At 40.6% G+C, this 21,182-nt stretch overlaps 1 protein-coding gene across 3 annotated transcripts; it reads left to right on the forward strand.

Annotated features, from left to right (window-relative positions):
- The first annotated feature begins 329 nt into the window (after positions 1-329).
- chkb (choline kinase beta) lies at positions 330-19,972 on the forward strand. Of its 3 annotated transcripts, none has more exons than XM_039010034.1 (12): positions 330-507; positions 769-1,133; positions 1,360-1,468; positions 5,916-6,029; positions 7,602-7,735; positions 7,908-8,012; positions 12,848-12,906; positions 13,296-13,383; positions 15,449-15,557; positions 16,992-17,098; positions 17,437-17,518; positions 17,767-19,972. In XM_039010034.1, the coding sequence occupies exons 2-12, from the start codon at positions 784-786 to the stop codon at positions 17,821-17,823; spliced, it is 1,314 nt and encodes a 437-aa protein (XP_038865962.1). In that variant the 5' UTR covers positions 330-507; positions 769-783; the 3' UTR covers positions 17,824-19,972. The 3 variants fall into 3 exon arrangements, with proteins under 3 accessions (XP_038865962.1, XP_038865969.1, XP_038865954.1); XM_039010041.1 differs by having other exon boundaries at positions 330-447; XM_039010026.1 differs by having other exon boundaries at positions 330-1,133.
- Positions 19,973-21,182: the final 1,210 nt, after the last annotated feature.

Consider the following 21,182-nt stretch of genomic DNA (forward strand, 5'->3'; position numbering starts at 1 on the left):
ATAATCCCAACCCCACTTTTACTTCGGCACCTAAACAAGTTCTCTCTAAAAACCAATATATAATATACAGTGTATGCATTGGGGGCATTTATTTGACCTTGGAACATGTTTTAAACCCCAAATGTAATGAAAATATCACTCAACAATATTTAATATTTCTTAATGTTTAACATTTAGACAATTTTTCATATATCATTAATAAATACAGATTAATAATGGAACTTCTACTATTACATGAGACTTTTATTATGAACGTTTCGAAATTCCGTGACCCGGAAGTACTTTTTGAGTTTTGCTTGACGACACGCTGACGTTGGTCAAATCCAGCAGAAAACGAGGAAGCGGAGATATAAAGTACTGTATCTCTGGAGAAAGTATCTAACGAGTGGCATACATTCATCTACCGAGGCGACATTACCACAGTTATAAGAGCTAGCAACTAACAAGGTTAGTTACAAATATCTTTGACATTACTCTCCAGCCTTCAAGGTGGACATCTCACCACTGGTAACGTAATACAGTATCCTTTCATCCCCGTTTTATTTATGTAGCTAGCTACTGTAACGTCAGTTTTCTAATTTCAACAAAAAATAACTGACTAGCTAGTTCGGTTAGCTAACTGTTGCTGCCTAATTTACAGTTTTTATGCAATGCTATTCGTAGCAAGTTAGTTAACTAGCTAGCTATGTCTGATCATTCAAGTTAATTTAGCCAGCTAACTGAATCTGACAGCGAGTTGGGACTCAATTCATTCTGAACTACAACCAGCCAAGTTAAACAGCGATGCAGTCGGGCCAAAATGTGATGGAGTGTCACAGCGAAGGGGCGCTTGGCAAATCTGACAATACGGCGACTTTGAGATACATTCCCACTCTGAAGACGGAGGACACTGGTCCAACCGTGGATAATAAAAAGGTTGGGGACACCCTGGTCATCAATGAGAGCAACCTCAGGGCGCCGAGTCCCCGTGGAGCAAATGGTGATGAAGATTCTGAAGCGGAGTCGTACCGGGATGGGCGGACAGAGGTGGTGGACATGGATATGAAAGGCAGAGCGTTCGCCTGGTGCCGAGACTTCCTTTCCGGGTCATGGAAAAGCATTCCCGAGGCAGATTTTCAGATCAGCATTGTCAGGTAATCTGGGATGAGGATTGAAAGATCTGGGACTTTTTCTCACATAGGCAAATCATAATCTCTCTCGCTCTGAAACACACACTTAAAAATAATGCCACACTATCTGACATAACTTTATGAGTATCCTATAAGGTATTGTACTGTGCTCCATGCCGTCCACGTTAGCACACATGAAAGTGACAATCCAATGTCCAACTTCTCTTTCTCTCTCTCGGTTTGTCTACAGTGGTGGACTCAGCAACCTGCTGTTCATGTGCAGTCTGCCAGACCATGCCCACACTATTGGAGATGAACCTCGCAGGGTCTTGTTGCGAGTCTATGGGGCCATCCTACAGGTCAGCCACCTTAAATCAAGCCGATAATTGTCCCAGATGGCTAATGTAGTTTGTCTAGCTATCGCCTATATTTAGTTTAACTCTGCCTGTTCACATTGAAGTGACTGGGAATTTATAATCAGAATCGCCTTGATTCGCCAAGTAAATAAATAAATCATACTGATACTGGCTTTCTGGAACACAGTCTGAATTAAAGCATTGCAAAAACTTGGCAAGTTTCTGTACAAGCCAGAATGTTGAATACAATTACAGTTGAAGTCAGAAGTTTACATGCACCTTAGGCAAATACATTGAAACTCAGTTTATCACAATTCCTGACATTTAATCCTCGGAAAAATTCCCTGTCTTAGGTCAGTTAGGATCACCACTTTTATTTTAAGAATGTGAAATGTCAGAATAATAGTCGAAAAAATGATTTAATTCAAGCTTTTATTTCTTTCATCACTTTCCCAGTGGGTCAGAAGTTTACATACAGTCAATTAGTATTTGGTAGCATTGGCTTTTAAATTGTTTAACTTGGGTCAAACATTTCGGGTAGCCTTCCACAAGCTTCCCACAATAATTTGGGTGACTTTTGTCCCATTCCTCCTGACAGAGCTGGTGTAACTGAGTCAGGTTTGTAGGCCTCTTTGCTCGCACACGCCTTTTCCGTTCTGCCCACACTTCTATAGGATTAAGGTCAGGGCTTTGTGATGGCCACTCCAATACCTTGACTTTGTTGTCCTTAAGCCATTTTGCCACAACTTTGGAAATATGCTTGGGGTCATTGTCTATTTGGAAGACCCATTTGTGACCAAGCTTTAACTTCCTGACTGGTGTCTTGAGATGTTACTTCAATCTATCCACAATTGTCCTTACTCACAATGCCATCTATTTTGTGAAGTGCACCAGTCCCTCCTGCAGCAAAGCACTCCCACAACATGATGCTGCCACCCCCGTGCTTCACGGTTGGGATGGTGTTCTTCGGCTTGCAAGCCTCCCCCTTTCTCCTCCAAACATAAGGATGGTCATTATAGCCAAACAGTTCTATTTTTGTTTCATCAGACCAGAAGACATTTCTCCAAAAAGTACGATCTTTGTCCCCATGTGCAGTTGCAAACCGTAGTGTCTTTTTTATGGCGGTTTTGGAGCAGTAGCTTCTTCCTTGCTGAGCGGCCTTTCAGGTTATGTCGATATAGGACTCGTTTTACTGTGGGTATAGATACTTTTGTACCTGTTTCCTCCAGCATCTTCACAAGGTCCTTTGCTGTTGTTCTGGGATTGATTTGACATTTCGCACCAAAGTACATTCATCTCTACGAGACAGAACGCGTCTCCTTCCTGAGAGGTATGACGGCTGCGTGGTCCCATGGTGTTTATACTTGTGTACTATTGTTTGTACTGACTTGTGGAGGTCCACAATTTTTTTTTCTGAGGTCTTGGCTGATTTCTTTTGATTTTCCCATGATGTCAAGCAAAGTGGCACTGAGTTTGAAGGTAGGCCTTGAAATACATCCACAGGTACACCTCCAATTGACTCATGATGTCAATTAGCCTATCAGAAGCTTCTAAAGCCATGACATAATCTTCTGGAATTTTCCAAGCAGTTTAAAGGCACAGTCAACTTAGTGTTTGTAAACTTCTGACCCACTGGAATTGTGATACAGTGAAATAATCAGTCTGTAAACAATTGGTGGGAAAATTACTTGTCATGCACAAGTAGATGTCCTAACCAACTTGCCAAAACTATAGTTTGTTAACAAGAAATTTGTGGAGTGGTTGAAAAAACGAGTTTTAATGACTCCAACCTAAGTGTATGTAAACTTCCAACTTTAACTGTACATACACACTGAGTATACAAAACATTACGACATAGCTTTCACATGTTCAGTCTATGATCCCTTATTGATGTCACCTGTTAAATCGACTTCAATCAGTGTAAAGGAGATGGGTTAAAGAAGGAATGTTAAGCCTGAGACATGGATTGTGTATGTCTGCCGTTGATAGGGTGAATGGGCAAGACAAAATATTTAAGTGCCTTTTGAATGGGCAAAATGCTAACCTCCTGTGTTTTTGCAATGTTGAGCGGTTAGCATGTCCTTGGGATATATTTGTGCATCAAACTTTCTCACTCATTATTATTCACAATACATTATTAATTACAATAAAAATTACACAATACATTATTTACTATTCATTTCTATTGGGCACAAAATAATCTGATAACCAACCAAAACAAAAAGCAAATGCATCCAATAAAATTCTAACGTCACGTCACAAGCTTGATGTAGTCATTGCGTGCTATGACTATGGGACCAAATACTGAACTTTGTACTACTTTAATACACAAGTGAATTTGTACCAATTAATTTGGCCCTTAAAATGGGGGGGACGGGACGATTTATGTACAGAAAGTGCTGCAATTTCTAAATGATTCACCTGATATGTGTAAAAAAAAATACCCTCAAAGCAAAGCTGACAGTCTGCACTTACAGAGCCAAAACAATCAAATGTGTCACTGTCCCAATACTTTTGGAGCTCACTGTATTGGAACATCACATTTCAATAAAATCGCAGTATCGAATCGCAATACATATAGAATCGCAATACAATAGTATCGTGAGGTCCCTGGCAATTACCCTAGAATATATAGATGAAGAATATACGATGTGCAAGTGACGTTATTCTAAGTCATACTTCTGGGGTCATGTTCTGGCTCTTTTGAATGTGCTTCAAGATTATGTCATCAAATTCATGAAAATGTGGTCATTTAAGGTGTGTGTGTGTGTGTGTATATATTGCAGTGAAAAAGTATTTTCCCCATTTTTGATGCTGAATGTTATCAGATCTTCAACCAAAACCTAATATTAGATCAAGGGGACCTGAGTTAACAAATAAAGTTATGCAACACCCAATTCCCCTGTGTGATAAATGAATTGCCCCCCTTACACTCATTACTGGTTGTGCCACTTTTAGTTGCAATGACTGCAACCAAATGCTTCCTGTAGTTTTTGATCAGTCTCTCATATTGCTGTGGAGGAATTTTGGCCCACTCTTGCATGCAGAACTATCTTAACTCAGCGACACTTGTGGGTTTTCAAGCATGAACTACTCGTTTCAAGTACTGCCACAATATCTCAATTGGGATTAGGCCTGGAATTTTGACTAGGCCATTCCAAAACTTTAAATGTTTTGCTTTTTAAGCATTTTCATGTAGACTTGATTGTGTGTTTTGGATCATAGTCTTGCTGCCTGACCCAGCTGCGCTTCAGCTTCAGCTCACAGACGGATGGCCTGACATTCTCATGTAGAATTCTCTGATACAGAGCAGAATTCATTGTTCCTTCTATTAAGGCAAGTCGTCCAGGTCCTGAGGCAGCAAAGCATCCCCAAACTATCACATTACCACCACCATGCTTGACCATTGTTATTCAGTATCAAAAATATGCAAAAGTAGAGAAAATTAGAAAGGGGCAAATACTTTTTCACAGCACTGTCTGTATATATAAAATTATATTTGTTTTGATTTAGCCATACCTGATTCCTTTCATCAAAATATTTGACGCTCAAGAAGTAAGACACATTGCCGAAAGTTAGAAAAGTCTTATTTGGACTACGTCTCCTGCTGCTTTGATAGCATGTCAGTGTTCCTGCTCAAGCTGGGGATTTAGAGGATGGTAAGAATCCATTAGTTACAGGCCATTTGTGTTTAATATTAGATTACGCCGTTTAAAAAATAAACAACTTTGCCAGCCAATACTTTTTTCAAATGTTTAATTGTAGACCAGCAAGCTGTCAAAAGATTTGTAGTTCGTGTCTTTAGATCTAATGAAACGGATTAAACTTTTTGGCGTCGTGCTACTTCTTGGCCGTAAAATACGGCAAGTTAATTCACTTGGAAACCCATTTAAACAGTTAAAAAAATATATTATATCTTAATTGGTCGCATTTTCATGACTTTGACGATGCAAATTTGAGGCTCATTCTTAACCTACAAAAATGTGCTTACATTTTACATATGAGTAATCCCGGGAATCAAACCGACTATTCTGGCGTTGCAAGTGCAATGCTCTACCAATTGAGCTACATGGGCTAAGCATTGCTACACCACATGAGCTAAGCATTGCCACATTCCACATACAATATGTACATTGTAGATCTACACAGGATGATAATTCCTGTGTTGAGATTAGTCATGTAGAACTGACAGATGGATAGATAAGCCTATTGTCTGATTTTCTCATATTTGCTTTATGTACAAAAAATGCACTGCGATAGGGAAGGATTCATGACAGAAAGACATGGCATAGGCTAGACCTTACATCAAACATACAGATTACTGTTATGTACTCAATATTACATAGTCCCTGAACAGAACATCTTCAGTCCTCATCAGCAACCTATGAAATGCTTCAATGGTCTCTGACTCATCTCGTGTGTGTGTGTGTGTGTGTGTGTGTGTGAACAGGGAGTGGATTCTCTGGTCTTGGAGAGTGTGATGTTTGCCATCCTGGCGGAGAGAGCCCTGGGGCCACGGCTCTATGGAATCTTCCCTGAGGGACGCCTGGAACAGTACCTGCCGGTACACACACACACACACACACACACACACACACACACACAAGAATAATAAAATCTATAGAAATATTGTAATATCCAGACCTTGCAACTTTTGCTGTGTGTTAGGTAGGCACACATTCATAACTGACTGTGAAACTTTGAAAAGGCTTTTAATAAAGTACAACTGGAATTTATATAAATGCCTAGAATATTTCAATTTTGGAGAATCTCATACAATGGTTTAAAGTTATGTATTTATTATGGATCCCCATTAGCTGCTGCCAGGGCAGCAACATTTATTTGAAAAACATTACAATATATTCAGATTTCACAAACACTGTGTGCTCTCAGGGCCCTACTCCATCACTACCACATATCTACAATACAAAATCTACGTGTGTATAGTACATATGTTACTGTGTGTAAGCATGTGTCTGTGCCTATGTTTGTTGCTTCACAGTCCCCGCTGTTCCATAAGGTGTATTTATATTTAATCCATTGTAGAATAATGCTGTAATGTAACAACATTTGGAAAAGGGGAAGGGGTCTGAATTCTTTCTGTTAGCACTATATATTTTGTGTGTGTTTTTTGAAAAAATATATGGGGGATTGGAAATGATGCATACATTGGAAGCTACAATCTATCTGCAATATTAAAGCTGATCTCCCACCATAATAATGTATTTATTTATAATTACTTGAATATAACTTATGAATGCCTCATGAGCTTAGTTCAACTGTAGTACCCTATCAGAATCCTAAATAAAAGCTTTTTTTACATCTTTGTTTATAAACAATGTAATTGTAAACAAACGTATACCCTCAACATGGTTAACTATAATCTCATGAATGGTCAGTCCTTGCTTCTGTACGTCTGTCTATCAATTTTCAGCCCCATCTCTTTGCTGTTTACCAAATTAGTGGTGGGAATATCCCTTTGTTATTGTTTGAACTGCAGACTGCCCCTTTAAAAACAGTATCAGTTTAACAATGTGCAATACCTATGCATCGCTATATTGATCAATCGGTTTGAAATGGAATCCATTCGCAAGTGCTTCCAGAATGCAAGATGTTGACGGGTCTTCTCTCTGACCAGCACATTACTTGTCATTTCTTTTTTACACTTTCTGACAAAGCCTCAAATAGACAGTTTGCAAATGTCAAATCTGTTTCAATCATGTGTTTGAAAGTATCTCTGCCTTTGTTTTTCACTGTGAGCTAAATGCATACAGATTCACTTTCACATTCCATGTGTGTAGAGAAATGTCTGCATATCTTTTTTTGTCCTATGCTTATTTTACCATGTGCGCTTACAAACAGACATACGCACTTGTCATGTGTGTTCATAAAAATGTCTCTCAAACTCAAATATTGAACTCAACATACAGGTTGACAATAACAGATATCTCAATTGATAGTTTTAAGTTAGCATCTTTGTAGTGATTGAGGGGGGACAACCGGCGCTGGGATTTATGACTGGCGAGTGCACCTTTTACATAAAGGTCCAGACTTTTGGGCAGATGTTGCAGAAAAGTCCCATACATTTTAAATGAATATGAGTGTAAAGTCCTGTATCTTTGTGCTTATCTCCCAGAGCAACCGTCTGCGTACAGAGCAGCTCTTTGTTCCGGAACTGTCCGCTGAGATCGCCTCAAAGATGGCCCGCTTCCATAGGATGGTCATGCCCTTTAACAAGGAACCCAAGTGGCTGTTCGGGACCATTGGCAGGTGAGGATAGGATGGGACTGCTCTCTCCAAGTCAAAGCCTACACCAAGTATTGACTAAGGAGTACTGTAAAAATATGTATTGATTTGAATTTGAGGTAACTGTTTGCAGGTAGTACTTTTCATCAGCTGTTTTCCACAATACTCAATAATGCTCTGTCTGGTGTTGTCTCAGGTACATGGATCAGGTGATGAACTTAAAGTTTGCCCGGGAGGCTCACGTCAAGAAATACAACAAGTTGATTAAGTACGACCTCCCGGCAGAGCTGGAGAGTCTCCGGTGAGTCAGGAGATGCTGGGGAAGGGAATGGCTGGAAAGGACAATGATCTGGCAAGGGAGATGTCTGGGAATGGCAAGGCTATGGGAGGAGAGGAGGTGAGAGTGGCCGGGGAAAGTAATGCTATGGCAGGGGAGCTAAAAGGGGGGAAAACAGGAATGTTTAGGGAAGGCGGGAGAGTTGGTAGATCCATGTCACAATGGACCTTACTCAACCGCACACAAATACACACACACATCATATACATGAGCAAACTCTTTCACGTCCACAAACATGTTACTCTCTAATAAATATGTGGTGTTCTCTCTCTGCAGCCAGTTAGAAAGTTGACCTCTCCCCCAGTGCCTTTCTCTGACACTGCCCTATCAGGAGACTGTTGGACTTTAGCTTCCTGTGACACCACACACACCCAGACCAGCAGTGTGTGCCCCATAGAGATAGTTAGAGAAGGACGCAACTTTGTATTTGGCCTATTATGCGTCTGTGAGAGCATGGGCAGTGCCATTGAGGCCATCTCCATTTTGAAGTAGTACGTTTTCTTCTACTACTATGAGTTGGTAACAAACTGAAAGGGTGCATACTGCCACCTGAGGGATGTACCAGGTTTGAGGAGTTAGTGAGGTAACATTGGTCAACTCTGAGTTCAACTCAAGATAACTGGTCATACGAAATGGCTCACCTTTTAGCCAGGTACATTTCTATGGCAACGAATCCTTCAAAACTAACCTGCTATGGGCAGGCTAACTCAGGTCTAACTCCCATTTTATCCTGAATGAGCCACAAGTTGAGGACTAATGAAATCAGATACCCTCCCTCTGGCAAAGATTGTCATCATCCCCTTCATTTGAGGAAGACAACTGATCAAACATTTGACTAATATAATAAAAAATCACATCACACATTTAGTAATGATAGCCTTTGCTTTCCAAACTATGTTTTTCTCGTGATTGTATTTAGCCATTTGCAAAAGGCAAACTGACAGCCGTAACTAAACGGATATATATACACTGCTCAAAACAATAAAGGGAACACTTAAACAACACAATGTAACTCCAAGTCAATCACACTTCTGTGAAATCAAACTGTCCACTTAGGAAGCAACACTGATTGACAATAAATTTCACATGCTGTTGTGCAAATGGAATAGACAAAAGGTGGAAATTATAGGCAATTAGCAAGACACCCCCAATAAAGGAGTGGTTCTGCAGGTGGTGACCACAGACCACTTCTCAGTTCCTATGCTTCCTGGCTGATGTTTTGGTCACTTTTGAATGCTGGCGGTGCTCTCACTCTAGTGGTAGCATGAGACGGAGTCTACAACCCACACAAGTGGCTCAGGTAGTGTAGCTCATCCAGGATGTCACATCAATGCGAGCTGTGGCAAGAAGGTTTGCTGTGTCTGTCAGCGTAGTGTCCAGAGCATGGAGGCGCTACCAGGAGACAGGCCAGAACATCAGGAGACGTGGAGGAGGCCGTAGGAGGGCAACAACCCAGCAGCAGGACCGCTACCTCCGCCTTTGTGCAAGGCGGAGCACTGCCAGAGCCCTGCAAAATGACCTCCAGCAGGCCACAAATGTGCATGTGTCTGCTCAAACGGTCAGAAACAGACTCCATGAGGGTGGTATGAGGGCCCGACGTCCACAGGTGGGGGTTGTGCTTACAGCCCAACACCGTGCAGGACGTTTGGCATTTGCCAGAGAACACCAAGATTGGCAAATTCGCCACTGGCGCCCTGTGCTCTTCACAGATGAAAGCAGGTTCACACGCGCATGTGACAGACGTGACAGAGTCTGGAGACGCTGTGGAGAACGTTCTGCTGCCTGCAACATCCTCCAGCATGACCGGTTTGGCGGTGGGTCAGTCATGGTGTGGGGTGGCATTTCTTTGGGGGGCCGCACAGCCCTCCATGTGCTCGCCAGAGGTAGCCTGACTGCCATTAGATACCGAGATGAGATCCTCAGACCCCTTGTGAGACCATATGCTGGTGCGGTTGGCCCTGGGTTCCTCCTAATGCAAGACAATGCTAGACCTCATGTGGCTGGAGTGTGTGTCAGCAGTTCCTGCAAGAGGAAGGCATTGATGCTATGGACTGGCCCGCCCGTTCCCCAGACCTGAATCCAATTGAGCACATCTGGGACATCATGTCTCGCTCCATCCACCAACGCCACGTTGCACCACAGACTGTCCAGGAGTTGGCGGATGCTTTAGTCCAGGTCTGGGAGGAGATCCCTCAGGAGACCATCCGCCACCTCATCAGGAGCATGCCCAGGCGTTGTAGGGAGGTCATACAGGCACGTGGAGGCCACACACACTACTGAGCCTCATTTTGACTTGTTCTAAGGACATTACATCAAAGTTGGATCAGCCTGTAGTGTGGTTTTCCACTTTAATTTTGAGTGTGACTCCAAATCCAGACCTTCATGGGTTGATAAATTTGATTTCCATTGATCATTTTTGTGTGATTTTGTTGTCAGCACATTCAACTATGTAAAGAAAAAAGTATTTAATAAGAATATTTCATTCATTCAGATCTAGGATGTGTTATTTTAGTGTTCCCTTTATTTTTTTGAGCAGTGTATATATATATATCTCATAGATGGCAGTTCCCATTCAAGTCAAGACTGGCAGCCTTTGCTAGCCTACCCATGAGTTTAACGGTCAAATTTAAGGTTCCAAAACCCCTCTATGGATTATATGTCTATGACCACAACACGTCAAGCTGTTCCACAGATAGATGGAGCAATAGGAGTGGGAAAATGGTCATGCATTAATAAGCACACTAAAGCCGGCATTAACAATAAATAAAGACGGCACATAAAGGCCTATTTCACACTATAGCCTGCTGATTTTGCAAGATAATGTTTCTTTCAGTTTGATATCGGCACAAATGAAAATGTGGCACTGAGTCGCCCAAGGATTCACGTTTCAGCATTGTCTCAATGAAGAGTCCGGCCTTTCACAAGCCATGTGCGAGATGCACGCACAGTTACAAGCCTGCTAGAGTTAGCGGCAACCGGACGAGCAATATTCACCGTCGTAGTACGGATGAAGCTTGACCTGGAATGTGAAGCTAACTGAAGCTGGATAGCTTTATAAAAGCCTGAGTAGATTGCTTTGTAGTATACCTCTCCAGAGTGTGTTGTTTGAACAGGTATAAAGCAAAGATTGGTGATTATTGCCGCTTGCTGTTTATGGAATGTTTGCTCGCAAGTATAATTCATTGGCTGATCCTTCCTAATGACTTGGATGGAATTATTTGAACCTTCCATAACCCATAGGAAGTCCCACTGAGTTAACTACTTCAAAATGTTGAAACTCAATGATGCTTCGCCGCTGCCCATGCTCAAATGTGTTTTTGGGTACTAGAGATGTCTATCTAAGTCTATGGTGTGCCCTTACTGTCTGGCAGCCAGTCCTCTACACACCTCAAGGTCACCTGCTCTAATAATAATGATAGCTTATATTCATATAGTTTTCTACTACGTCAAGGTGCATTCAAGCGATCAGTCACATTATCACATGCTTAACAGCAACCTGGACCAATATTATACACATCTGTACAGCTTTGTTATGTCATTAGTGGTGTATCTAAATGTCCAATGTACTAGCTACGAATTGCTTTGTAATAGTTGTAGAGTTACTGAAAGTGTTACCACATACAGTGCCCTCAGTAATTATTGAGTCAGTGACAATTTGTTGTTGTTTTGGCTCTGTACTCCAGCACTTTTGATTTGAAATTATACATTATTTACAAATATTATACCCCCCCCAAAAAAATGCTAACCTCCTCTGTTATTGTAATGGTGAGAGGTTAGCATCCTCACTCATCACTCATTCAGGACTATCTGTAATCATGGTAGCATCCACATTAAAGTAGAAGTGTTTAGAAACATATTCTATTCTTATTTACAATAAAAGTGATTCCAATACATGACACAATACATTATTTACCATTTCTTATCTATTGGGCACAAAATAATCTCAAACGCAACCAAAACAAACAGCAAATGCATCCAACAAGTTTTTAGAGTCACAAACTTGATGTAGTCTTTGCGTGCTAGGAATATGGGACTAAATACTGAACTTTTGCCTACCTACATAAGTGAATTTCTCCCAATACTTTTGGTCCCCTAAAATGAGGGAGGGACTATGTACAAAAAGTGCTGTAATATCTAAATGGATTAAACTCTCTAAAATTAAATCTGTCTGTACTATAACCTCATAGTCATTGTATCATTTCAAATCCAAAGTGCTGGAGAACAGAGCCAAAACAGCAACACATTTGTCACTGGATGGCACTGCATCTACACCTACAGCCACTGCCACAGTTGGCTAATGTTAGGGTGGTTGAGACTCTTCTGTATATCTACCTGTGACTATATCAGAAGCATAGATCAACATATCTTACAGAACCTGCATTCTGAACATGGCTGCTCAATCAATCACAAATATCACAATCACGTATTTCACTTTTGCTCAGTTCATTTCCTATTGAGCTACCCTTGGAGAGTCAGAGGCATGCATGACATGCCATTATTGCACAATCCAACTAAATAGTTGCTATGCCATGGTGTCCAGTACTCAATGCTTCCCATAACTACTCTACCGTCATGATCGTGCACTTGAAATCGTGAAGGGAGTAATCGGGTCTACCAAATAGTGTGTTGTGTAATTCCGTAGTCTGTCTTTGTCTACAATAAAACATATTTTTTGATATTGTACAGAGTGATAACCTATGAGCTGTTGACATGTACCATAACCTCTGCCGCTTAAAGTTCACTGAAAGTTGAAGTGTGTACATAATACATTAATGTCATGTTCTCTCCCTCTCTGACAGAGTGTTGTTGTCAGCGACCCCATCTCCAGTGGTGTTCTGTCATAATGATGTGCAAGAAGGTAAAGGTCTATCTTTGTGCTCTCTTCCCTTCACTCTCTCTACCCATCTCCCTCGCTCCCCTCTAACCATATTTACCTCTAATTTGGGCTGCTTGACCCTCCCCCTGGCTCAACAGTGGATGTCCGTCACTTCCTGAAAGGACAGGATATTACATAAGTTGGAGAAAGAAGGGGTGGAGGGTATCTATTTTTAGAGACTGAACACATTCGTACGCAACACCCTCCGGCAGGTGCAAACCAATAGAGTAGATGGTACAGGTGGTGGCCGTAGATTGCCTATACATGCAGTTGACTCCTGAAGTGCACATCAGGACACACTGAATGTACAGTCATATTTAACTCTTGAGGAGGAAGTGGGAGTGTTGTAACCTCCTGTCTCTCGTCCTCAGGTAATATTTTGATGCTGGAGGACAGAGACCGCACCTCCACTGGGAAACTGATGCTCATAGACTTTGAGTACAGCAGCTACAACTACAGGTAAAGGCCTTTTGTGTACATACACACTCAACCCTTACACCTGTAGTTTTAGTTATGACCACACACTCTCAGCTACAACTACATAGGAATGCTTATAGCCCCATATAGTGTACATCAATTACATTTACAGTTTAGTCATTTAGCAGATGCGCTTATCCAATGAAACTTACTGGAGCAATTAGGGTTAAGTGCCTTGCTCAAGGACACATCAGATTTTTCACCTAGTCGGCTCCGGGATTCAAACCAGCGACCTTTCGGTTACTAGCCCAACGCTATTAACCACTAGGCTACCTGCCACCCATCAAAGGCACACACAGTTTAACGGTAACAGCATTGATTAAGGTACAGTTGAAGTCGGAAGTTTACATACTTAGGATTGGTGTCATTAAAACTCGTTTTTCAACCCCTCCACAAATTTCTTGTTAACAAACTATAGTTTTGGCAAGTCGGTTAGGACATCTACTTTGTGTATGACACAAGTCATTTTTCCAACAATTGTTTACAGACAGATTATTTCACTTATAATTCACTGTATCACAATTCCAGTGGGTCAGAAGTTTACATACACTAAGTTGACTGTGCCTTTAAACAGCTTGGAAAATTCCAGCAAATTATGTCATGGCTTTAGAAGCTTCTGCTAGGCTAATTGACATAATTTGAGTCAATTGGAGGTCTACCTGTGGATGTATTTCAAGGCCTACCTTCAAACGCAGTGCCTCTTTGCTTGACATCATGGGAAAGTCAAAAGAAATCAGCCAAGACCTCAACAACAACAAAAAATTCCAAACGCCGGAAGGTACCGGGTTCATCTGTACAAACAATAGTACGCAAGGATAAACACCATGGGACCACGCAGCCGTCATACTGCTCAGGAAGAAGACGTGTTCTGTCTCCTAGAGATGAACGTACTTTGGTGCAAAAAGTGCAAATCAATCCCAGAACAACAGCAAAAGACCTTGTGAAGATGCTGGAGGAAACAGGTACAAAATTATCTATATCCACAGTAAAACGAGTCCTATATCGACATAACCTGAAATGCCGCTCAGCAAGGAAGAAGCCACTGCTACAAAACCGCCATAAGAAAGCCAGACTAAGGTTTGCAACTGCACATGGGGACAAAGATCGTACTTTTTGGAGAAATGTCCTCTGGTCTGATGAAACAAAAATAGAACTGTTTGGCTATAATGACCATCGTTATGTTTGGAGGAGAAAGGGGGATGCTTGCAAGCCGAAGAACACCATCCCAACCGTGAAGCCTGGGGGTGGCAGCATCATGTTGTGGGGGTGCTTTGCTGCAGGAGGAACTGGTACACTTCACAAAATAGGTGGCATCAAGAGGGAGGGAAATTATGTGGATATATTGAAGCAACATCAAGACATCAGTCAGGAAGTTAAAGCTTGGTCACAAATGGGTCTTCCAAATGGACAATGACCCCAAGCATACTTCCAAAGTGGTGGCAAAATGGCTTAAGGACAACAAAGTCAAGGTATTGGAGTGGCCATCACAAAGCCCTGACCTCAATTCTATAGAAAATTTGTGGGCCGAACTGAAAAAGCATGTGTGAGCAAGGAGGCCTACAAACCTGACTCAGTTACACCAGCTCTGTCAGGAGGGATGGGCCAAAATTCACCCAACGTATTGTGGGAAGCTTGTGGAAGGCTACCCGAAACATTTGACCCAAGTTAAACAATTTAAAGGCAATGCTACCAAATACTAATTGAGTGTATGTAAACTTCTGACCCACTGGGAATGTGATGAAAGAAATATAAGCTGAAATAAATCATTCTCTCTACTATTATTCTGACATTTCACGTTCTTAAAATAAAGTGGTGTTCCTAACATACCTAAGACAGGGGATTTTTACTTGGATTAAATGTCAGTAATTGTGAAAAACTGAGTTTAAATATATTTGGCTAAGATGTATGTAAACTTTAGACTTCAACTGTATGTCTCTACGAGTAAAAGGGACAGATCTAAGTATTATATTATCCATATGTAGTGGCGATTGTCTCAATTTCTTTGATTGTCATCTTAGATTGTGCTGCAATGTGTTTGTTTGTTTAGGGGTTTTGACTTTGGGAACCACTTCTGTGAGTGGTGCTATGACTACACCTACAACAAGTGGCCCTTCTACAAGTGTACACCTGACAACTACCCCAGCAGAGAACAACAGGTGACTACAACCTCTACCACACCTATATCAAAATGCCCTCTAACATATCTATGCAAACACAGTGGTTGTGTCCGAATACCCATGCTAGCGTACTACACACTTAAACTGCATACTATGTACTCGTCGTTGCATACTATTTAGCACGTACTGTTTAGTAAAAAGTATGCAGTATGCCATGGTCGTAACGCAATATTGGCTGGTGAGTGGGTGCGGTAGGGCAGAGTGCGGGTGGATTTTTCCAAATTCGACAGACATGCATCGCATTAACCAGTCTGATAATAGCTCATTTCCAAATTCAATGCATTGTTCTATTCTCTGAATAGAATAGGAAGAGTTATATTCCTACCCAGGCTGGTTATTGGCATCACGTTCAACCTATACCATAGCCCATCTATCCAATAACCGAAGACAGAAACCGATCATTTGGTTCCATTTCAACATGATTTATTAGTGAAACCAAAGGGCTGTAACATATATAAATACAATTGCTTAGTACACACACAAACTTTTTAAATGTTCAAATCAAAAGGCGCAGAAAAACGTGGACGGTCGGGTGAATCGCTAATTCAGAACCACTGGACATCAACATAATAAACTAAAGCACTGATTATTGGGATCAGAATGATTGCCAAGGCTTGATCCATTAATTAAATGGGTTCAAATCAATGTTCAAATCAAAAGGCCTGATTTAACATGACATCAACAACGCAGCCAAATCCTTAGTCCCCGTGCCAACACATTCAGAAATCAAAATATGGTTTTGCATTTAGTTTAAAAGCTTTAACAAAGGCAAAGAGAACAATAAAACACTTTTTTAATGAGAAAACAGAAATCCACTTTGGGTAAAAAAGAAATGTTTTTTCAAAGATGTAACCTACGATGAAAAATCTGTGATCGTTTTCAGGAGAACAAAAACAACTTCATTTGAACACAACCGCAGAAGCTTTGCTATTCGGCATCTTCCCAATTAAGTAGCATAGATTTGTTGTTTGGCTAAATAAAGATAACTAAGGTCTATCACTCGCAGCCCACCTCTTGCAATGCATTGTGGAAAAGTGTGCATCAAACTTTACCAGATGAAGAGCAAATTAGTATATCATCCTGGCATTTAAACCATACTCGATTTTAGAAAATTCACATACTATAAAACATTCTGTTTTCGCATACTGAGAATACGTCATGTGTAATGTGTATGTCCTCAGACATAATGTATGTCTGTCCAGTCTTGTAGAACTATTTTTCTGACCACATTATCTAGTTGAAACAAAACTATGCATGCACATTTCCAGAACTCATGAAGTCAGCTGGTCTAATACAATGACACAATTGCAAATGCATTATTTTTAAGTTATTGATACAAGCCAGGGAATTCCATTTATAGATTAAGTCTATGTGGCGTCCCTCATCTCTGAGCGAGTGTGTTTATCACTGCAGTTGCATTTCATCCGTAACTACCTGGTGGAGACGGGAGGCTATTCAGAGAGCACCATGCACGAGGACCAAGCTCGTATAGAGCAGGACTTGCTGGTCGAAGCCAATCGGTAGGACACAGACTTCTACCACAGATGAATCCAAAAAGGACAGTTCACTCATAAATCAAATATATATATATATATTTTAAATCTTTAAAGGATTCTACAATATGTGCTCTGTTTTGTAATAATAATCATAATTGATTGGATTTATATTGCTTTTCCACCTAGAGCTTTACATAATAAGAGGGAAAAGTCACCTTTACCACTACCAATGTGGTGCTTACTTTTGAAAATGTCTAATAGTGTTGATTTTGGTATGAACTATTCAATGCTACGGTATCCACATGTACAGTAAGTAGCCAGTCCGTTGGCAGTTAATTTAGGGATTAATGATTTTCCCACAGATTCGCCATGGCATCTCACTTCCTCTGGGGCCTGTGGTCTATCATTCAAGCCAGGATATCCAAGATCGAGTTTGGCTACATGGTAAGTACATGAGTAGACTTTACTTCACCTGGTGAGATAGACTTCACCTCACTAGAATGAAAGGATACAGTAGATCTTCAGCATACTGGAACATTGATTGTCATTCACATGACATTGCAGGTGTTTAGTGGTCACTCACTCTGTTTATTTGCTGAGTGATTTGTTCTATGACCTGGCTAAATAGTGCTTCTAAAACACACAATCCTTCTTGAAGTTTACACCTGTTCATTTGATCTCTGTCGTTTCAGGACTATGCCCAGTCACGATTTGATGCCTACTTCAAGCAGAAAAAGTTATTTTCCTAAATCGCTAAAAGAACAGATTGACTTCAATGGAATGTACTGTCATTTTTATATCTGCTGATTCTTCCTGTACGCAACTGTCCTGATGCAGAAACGTAGTTAACTAGGCATATCTGTTAAGTGTTGAAACCAAACCAAATATGAGGGGTAAACGCCCACTGAAGAGTCTTAGGTGGATTTTTACAAAATTATCTATTGTTTGAACTTGATATTTCTAATATACCAGGACCCCATCTATCTAGTATCTTTCCATCTAGTAGCATCCAATACGTTGCTCTGCCTGAGACAAGTAACAGTGAAGCAGGGACTTAGCTGCACTCCAACAAAATGCACTTATCTTCCCCTACTATGAAATGTGAAATTCTGTGAAAATGCACAGCAAAAAAAAAGCATGTTATTTGTTTACATTAGTTACGATCTACTGGTTCCATACATTTATGTTTCAAACCCTGTAGTCATGTGCTTTCTTTGTCATTCAACTCTGCTTCTTTCTTTACCCCACCTCGTAATTTAATTGTTGTTGAACTTCAGTACACCCTTGATTTCAGGGTCGAAATATGCTCATTTTGTGCAGTCTTTTTTCCTTTTTTTCCCTTGACTTGTTTGTTAAATGCCTGTTCTATGCATGGTGCTGGTGCGTGGACACAATACAGCATGGCAGAGAATCAAGCTGCATATCAGAACTCAGTTCATACTGTAGTTCTGTTTCTTTGTAGTGCAGTAGGGAAAACTGGACTCATGGCCCTATTCAGAACTAGTAAGAAAAGAACATGCTCCATTGCATAGTAAGTCAAATATGTTCTTAAACAGGATGTTGTTTTTGACCTTTCTCTATGACTGTTTCTGATTGAATTGGGCTTAAACCCCATGTACGACCTGTCTGTTTTAGCATTCTCTCTAGTCAAACTATATATAGAGGGGTTGCAGTTGTCAGAAATCACTTAGCAACCATGCCAGGCGCCATGTTGGAAGACCAGTCACTGTGGTGGAAGAATGGTGCAGCCTGCTGGCTGTTTGTGAGCATGTACACTGCATTGCACAGCCAATTGTTTCTTAGCAAGGCAATTTGTTTTCTCAGCTACAGTGTCTTGGCTGCCAATTACGGCACAGAAATTGACCATGGTGATGAACCAAGTAGGTTTAGGCACTGTTATCATTCAGCTTGGGGTTGCCACTCAGTTGTTGTCAGAAGAATTGATGCGGCGGTCTTCCAACATGGCTGCCAGGAGGTGTCGCATGTCACCTCCTGGCACAAGTATTTTGTGTCATTCTACCTCTTCACAACAATGGGGGTCATTTTACACTTTGTATGATAAATGAGCAAATGTAGACCTGAAACTAAATGATTAAAAAAGGAACATGTTTTGGTTATAGACAAAGCTTATTGCACAACCTCTCAGAGGAGAGCAGTTTATTAAAATAATAATCTCTGTTATATATATATATATAAATAGCTTTTGTCTGGCTTAGATGTCATTGCATTCTGACTAGGTTTACCTTTCATTCTAAAGCTGTTCCATTACTAGTAAACTGGTATAGAACTGTCTGTCACGGTTTGACTCTGCCCAAGGTTTGGATGTTTGTCCTTTTCCATTTCTGACCAAGAACCACAATGGTTAAAGAAAGCTGTCCATGACTTTGAACAACAGATGTATCTTATTTAAATGTGCATTTGGCTTCTGTGTGTGTCTGCCTGCCTAACATTATTAAAACCAAATGGAATATCTGCATGCTTTTGGAATTCAGATCCAAAGATTTTGAAAATGGGATGATGTTTTTTTTCTTCAATGGCAATCATTTGAACACATGGAAATGTTTTTCAGTATAATTTGTTATAATTTATTTAGTATATTTGTTTGCCCAGTGAAGTGCTCTTTTGTTTTGATGTGAGTTATAATAAAGGTGGACCTGTGAGTTTACCCTTTGTATAATGTTAGAATATATGTTGTGGATGTAGGCCAATGTTCGATTTCCGAGAATATGAAACTGCCTAGTATAGAAGCCAGTGTCTCGTCAACTAGCTAAATTAAGTAACTTTCTTTCATTACACATCAATCCTGTCCAAAACCCTTTGATGTTCTTGATATTCTCCCTGCACTGCAGCTGCTGTGTACGTATAACTGAACTGCAAATAAACATGCTTGATACCTGATTGACTATGTCTTCATGTATTGATGATTAGAAATTAAATAGAATGTTATGGCAACAGTTATTTTAATCTCAAATCTATACTGTAGAAAATCAATACATTTTCAGGAACGGGAGCTACCCCTAATGGTACAATTCATAGCAGATTTAGGGAAGTCCTATTTCTAACTTGCAGACTTGGTCCATTTCAAATCGATCCCTGGCTTCATGGCACTTCATGTCAGTCTGCAAGAATTGGATAGATATTCAATATGCCAATAGCTGCACCTCTTAACTAGCTGGGAGTTTCACTGTATCACATCTGTTCCTCACTTCCAGTGCATAGAAGGTAGGGGATATGGGGAGTAGCTAGGGGATGATTTAGAACTAGGCATGAGTCCCCCATGAGGCCTAAAATCAGTCCTGTAGAGCTGTTTTCCTGCACTGAGTTCCAATGCGGGTATATAACTGACTGTCTGCTCACTCTGCTCTCACACGGGATCAAAGCTGGATTTATGCAAGTTTGGGATGTCATTGTTAGGGGTCCAAGCAACATAGTTGCTGGAGGCCAATTGTATTTCTTGCCATTTGTTCTGTTGCGTATCCACTGGTGTGTGGTGTTCAGGCCAGTCTTATAGCTGCTGGTCTGTTTAACTTATCAGACAAGTTACACTGAGCTGCTATGGATCAAGGAGATAAATGTTTATTAGGACCCTGGAGTGTGTTCAGTCTGTTCATTTTCCATCGTGCTCTGGATTGTTTCTGTATAATGTTAGCGCTTCTCCTTGAGTTCTCTCTAGCAGGATGTTGTTCAATGTTTCCAGGATCTAAGGTTAAATATCTGTTTCTCACAGTTTGTGTCTAGTGTAGGCCTGTTTCTCTTCCTGTGGCAAATATGACTACAATATTAGCATAATTGTTCAAATGTATTACATGATTCTTTAAAAAATTAGACAGATTTTTGACAAGTCCCAACACTGTTTTAAGAGAGAGACAGTTCTGTACAAGATAGATTCATGAGATTGATGAGGTAGGTCCATTTTAATATTAGGGTGCATTTGTAAATTACACTCTGGCTAGCTACTCTGATTTCGGAGCACTCTCGTCTGAGTGTGCCAGAGTGCAGAATATCTGATGAATATATGACTGGTGTTAGTAAAAATGCAATTAAATTGTTCCCAGCAGCACAGATAGTCACTAACAATCTAGATAACATGAAAATAGCCTAACCAGAT

The sequence above is a fragment of the Salvelinus namaycush genome, chromosome 2 (assembly GCF_016432855.1).
Source record: "Salvelinus namaycush isolate Seneca chromosome 2, SaNama_1.0, whole genome shotgun sequence".
Taxonomy (NCBI): domain Eukaryota; kingdom Metazoa; phylum Chordata; class Actinopteri; order Salmoniformes; family Salmonidae; genus Salvelinus; species Salvelinus namaycush.

Coding starts and splice junctions, on each gene's coding strand:
- chkb (XM_039010026.1), top strand. CDS start 784: ATGCAGTCGGGCCAAAATGTGATGGAGTGTCACAGCGAAGGGGCGCTT. Junction 1,469..5,915: donor TCTATGGGGCCATCCTACAG/GTCAGCCACCTT, acceptor GTGTGTGAACAG/GGAGTGGATTCTCTGGTCTT. Junction 8,013..12,847: donor GCAGAGCTGGAGAGTCTCCG/GTGAGTCAGGAG, acceptor CCTCTCTGACAG/AGTGTTGTTGTCAGCGACCC.